Source organism: Oratosquilla oratoria, chromosome 39 (genome assembly GCF_046742065.1).
Source record: "Oratosquilla oratoria isolate Oo_2021 chromosome 39, ASM4674206v1, whole genome shotgun sequence".
In the NCBI taxonomy this organism is placed as follows: Eukaryota; Metazoa; Arthropoda; class Malacostraca; order Stomatopoda; family Squillidae; genus Oratosquilla; species Oratosquilla oratoria.
Genome location: NC_134815.1, coordinates 155,001 through 160,000, shown reverse-complemented (window position 1 = coordinate 160,000; position 5,000 = coordinate 155,001). Strand labels below are relative to the sequence as shown.

Genomic DNA, 5,000 nt, shown 5'->3' with positions numbered 1-5,000 from the left:
ATATATATATATATATATATATATATATATATATATATAATGTATATATGTATATCACTAACGGAATAAAAGACAAAAAAAAAAAATCCCCTATGACGCAAATAATGGAAATAATGGTATTTGAAAAGAAAATTATCGTACCCGATCACAACGTACAGTGAATGCTAGCTTTACAAAGTAGAATGTGACCTGTGAAAATATTAGATAAATACAACCACACGGTCTACTTTGAGAAAATTCGAATCCGTCTTGAATCCTTCTGAGTTCTTTTTTTTTTTTTTCGTACTTCGACCTTTTTTTTTTTTTCTTTTAGGTATTTTCTCTTTTTTCCAGATACATTGTATCTGAATTCCTCTTCATCTCGTTTTTTTTTTTTTTTTAATCTTGTACCCCCGATGACTATGTTTTGGTGTTTTGAGTGAGACTTTCTCATTATTCTCTGTTTTTCTATCTTTTTTTCAGATACGTAGAGTCTGAAGTCCTCTTCGTCTTTTCTATTATTATTATTATTATTTTTTTAATATAGCACCCCGAATACTGTTTTGGTGTTTTGAGGGAGACTATTCCTGTTGGCATAACTAATGGTTTCTTTTTTCTTTTTATCTATATCTCTTTTTCAGATACGTGGAGTAATTCCTCTTCATTATTATTATTATTATTATTATTATTATTATTATTTTTTTGATGACTACGTTTTTGTGACTCTTCCTGTTTTCACAGGGTAACTAAACCTTTGTTTCTTATTTCTTCCATCTCTTCTGCAGATACGTGGCCGTAACTCGCCCCGTGTCCTACCCATCCCTCATGTCCTCCTCGAGGGCGAAGCTCCTGATCGCGGGCGTCTGGGTGACCTCCTTCGTCATCTGCTTCCCTCCCTTGGTGGGCTGGAACGACCGACACAAAAACCTCGTCTCCTCCTCCCTCCCCTCCTCCCCCTCCTCCTCCTCCTCTTCCTCCGTGACATTCTCTTCGCCGCAGGTGCTGGAGGGTGAGGAAGTTTTGGAGGAGGGGGTTTTGGAGGAGGACTGTCAGCTTACCTGCGAACTGACGAACGAGATCGGGTATGTGGTCTACTCCGCATTGGGTTCCTTCTTCATCCCAATGTTCGTGATGCTCTTCTTCTACTGGAAGATCTACCGGTCGGCCATCGAGACCACCCGGGCCATCAACCAAGGCTTCCGGACCACGAGGGACAAGAGCATGATCGGCCGGAGGTTCGAGGAACAGAGACTCACCCTCCGGATACATCGAGGGCGAGGGTCGATGCAGGACCACCAGAGGGGGGACAAGACGGCGTCGCTCAAGGCCCACGCCAAGTACTTCAACGGCGGGCACAACGGAAGGACGAGGAGAGGGAAGGCGAGGGACAAGTCGGCCTTCTCCTCGAATGGTGGAAAAAAAGTGAATACCCCGCCCCCGTGCCACCTCTACTCAGTGCACTACAGCCATTCCAGAGACAACAACGGCCGGGGGGCCGTGGAAATCCTCTCCAACAACCACAACCACAACCTGAGGGGGGAGTTGGACAACAACGAGGTGTCTGCGGCAACGGGGCTTCCGCATCACAACGGGAGAGCCAGTCCTCGATGTCGCTTAGCTCCTCCTTCCCCCCTCGAACACACCACCTCACTGCCCCTCACGTCCCCCTTGAACGCCACCACGCCCTCGAACACCTCGACGCCTTCATGTTTCACCTCGTGCGACAACGCGTCCACTTCCTCGGACGAGTCCAAACCTAAGTTCATTTCGAAGATGGGCCGGAGGAACATCAAGGCGCAGGTGAAGCGGTTTCGGATGGAGACAAAGGCGGCCAAGACGCTGGGGATTATTGTCGGGGTTTTCATCCTGTGCTGGTTGCCCTTCTTCACCATGTACGTCGTTCGGGGGTTCTGCCCGCACTGCATCCACCCTCTCCTCTTCTCCATCCTCTTCTGGCTCGGCTACTGCAACTCCGCCCTGAACCCGTGCATCTACGCCCTCTTCAGCAAGGACTTCCGCTTTGCCTTCAAGAAGATCCTGTGCAAGTGTATATGCACCAGGGAAAAGAAGGATCCGGGTCCAGTGATCAACCCGCAGATCTATCTCTCCTCCTTCGGGGACGACAGTGAAGGCGCGAACGATGACTCCAAGTGATGGTAGTTCTCGAGGAGATGCTGTAGAGTGGCCCTCGAGAATTAATCTTTGGAAAATAACTACCGTGAACAATCAACGCTAACGAGCGAGTTCCTGTAGGGTTCTTGAACTACCCGTAGGAAAACAAACAAACAAGCAAAAAGACGAGTCGATGTCTGTTTACGAAATATGTGTTACCTCTAATGAAATGCATAAGAAATTATAAAAACAAAATATAAGACGAGTTAATGTCTGTTTACGAAATATGTGTTACCTCTAATGAAATGCATAAGACAATATAAAAACAAAAGACGAGTCAATGTCTGTTTACGAAATATGTGTTGCCTCTAATAAAATGGTAATTGATGTGTACTCGTTATTCTACTGTCATGCATAAAAAAATAAAAACAACATAAATATATCTCCATGGCCCAAATGGAAGCTTAAGTGTACGTCTTATTATGAAAAGACAAAAAGACAAAGAAAAAAAAATAGACTCTCCATGACGCATATAATTGTACTTGAAGAGAAAAATCATCGTACCAGATCACAACGTGCAATGAATATTATTTTTACAAAGTAGGATGTATAGACATGTTATATATATATATTTATTTTGATTTGTACCACAAAATGCACACTGGGTTCCTAGCAGGACCTTTTCGCGGACACTACAAATCAAGAATTCCTTTTCTTAAAATCGTTAAGTGCCAGTTTATATTTAGGTCTTTAACCCTTTGTAAGTGTAAATAAACTGTGTCGGAGCTGATAAATAGTTACCCGCATTATTGATGAGTGGTATGATGGAATCTAAATAGGCTAATCACGAAAGAAGTTTTAGTAAATTACGTAGCAGAACTAGACAAGCAAGGAAAAATATACATGAATACATGTATACGTATATATATATATATATATATATATATATATATATATATATATATATATATATATATATGTGTGTGTGTATGCGTGTGTGTGTGTCTGTGTGTGTGAAGATCTAGAGTCTGGGATCTGTACCGGAAAATAGAGAAACATCAGACTCAACTGAAAGGTTTTATAATGGCGTTTCGATTCCCGTCCAGGAATCGTCCTCATGGTAGAGAGGGATATAAACACAAATCTCAGTTATGACCAGAACCACATATACCTGAGTTCAAAGTTTGTATGCATTACACCTCTGTTGACTATTCGTGGAGGGTAATCGAAACGTCGGGCATGACAAACCCTTCGAATTGAGTATGGTGTTTATTTTCATTCTCCATGTATATATATATATATATATATATATACATATACATATATATATATACACATATATATATATACACATATATATATATATATATATATATATATATATATGTGTGTGTGTGTGTGTGTGTGTGTGTGTGTGTGTGTGTGTGTGTGTGTGTTGTGTGTTATGTAAATTTGAGTCTATACATAGTGTCCATGTTGGAATACACCTACACACATTTTCTTATACAAAAAGGGGAAAGAGAAAGAAAGATCGGTTGTGGAGACAGGTCAAGCCAGGTCAGGTGTCATCCTTCGGGTTGATGTGATTCACCGCTGGCTTGGATCACGTGTTAGACTCGTGATCGACACCTATTACACCCTCCCAGATGAAAGCTCAGAGATCATACATGCTCTTATGGGCAAAACCATAAATCATTGCCATAGTGGAGTAGAAATAGAAGAAAATATATTTCATATTAATAAAAAGAAAGAAGATTTCTGGAAGTATATTATTTATGGAAAACCATTATTCATCGATTAGAAAAAAGGAATTTGAGTAAGATTTTGAGAAAGTTAGAAAGTTAGGTTTGTAATTAAAGATCATTTAGTGATCATATTCCAACAGTTGAAAATGAAAATTATGAAATTAAGACGATGTTTTTTGGAAAATGAATAGGTAAAAGATAAAATGCCGTGGCTTCGTAAGATTAAATTCTAACTTGAGATTGGCGTGGAGTATGTATTTTTGGACACACCGACATTAAAAAAAAAAAAAAAAAAAAAAAAATCTTCATTCGAAGGACCATCGAGGCATAAATAATCGGAATGAAATTCCAGAAAGGTCCCACTGTTGCCTCGATATTCTGAGACTTTATGACGATTTCCGGAAGAATTCGTCTTGTTCAAAAACCCTTCGCTGGAATCGTGAAGGGGCAAGGCAGAGTCCGTAACCATGGCAACGACGCTGGAGACGAAGACGAAAATAACAAAGACGAAGGTGACAGAATAATGACTCAAAGAGGAGAAGAAATACATGAGAAGGTTCTGATGTCGTTCCTTCCAGAGAGGGCTTGGGGGGCAGACATAGTTACTTTCCAAACGACTATAGAGAGTGAGAACCTCTTATAGCTTTGACTACATTAGTATAGATTGAATAAGATACTGTTTCATCTGTTTTTTATAGAAATATATATACATATGTATATATATATATATGTGTGTGTGTGTGTGTGTATGTGTATGCGTGTGTATGTGCGTGTGTTATGTTATAATAATTGCTATCTCAAACTTCACTGAATGGGAACCCGAAACCCCACAATTCCGGCAACGGTTCCTTCCATAAACATCTCTGGGAAGAAGTCTCGGAGTCTTGTATTAGTGAGAAGAAGCGATCAGTCGTAGGTTGAAGATAGAAATTGATAAAGGGATGTCTAGAGTCTGGTCCGGGAACCGAACAACAGTCCCTCGGTCCAGCACCTCGGGCGAATGTCAGTGTTTACGGGTTTTGAAGATGGTTGGGAGGGAGATGATTTTATCTGACGTTTATCCTTGGGGATCACAACCTCTAGGTATCTATCAAAAGTCCCTGGCATGTGTGTGTATATATATATATATATATATATATATATATACACACACATATATATATA

The 5,000-nt window shown here is 40.5% G+C and overlaps 1 protein-coding gene across 2 annotated transcripts in view; it reads left to right on the top strand.

The window, feature by feature from the left end:
• LOC143020237 (putative G-protein coupled receptor No9) overlaps positions 1–3,303 on the top strand; it is a 1,159,970-nt gene extending 1,156,667 nt beyond the window's left edge. For both annotated transcript variants that reach the window (XM_076176404.1, XM_076176403.1), the window contains exon 8: positions 765–3,303. In XM_076176404.1, coding sequence (XP_076032519.1) covers positions 765–2,133 — 1,369 coding nt within the window. In that variant the 3' untranslated portion in view covers positions 2,134–3,303. The remainder of the gene's footprint in view (positions 1–764) is intronic.
• The last annotated feature ends 1,697 nt before the right edge of the window (positions 3,304–5,000 follow it).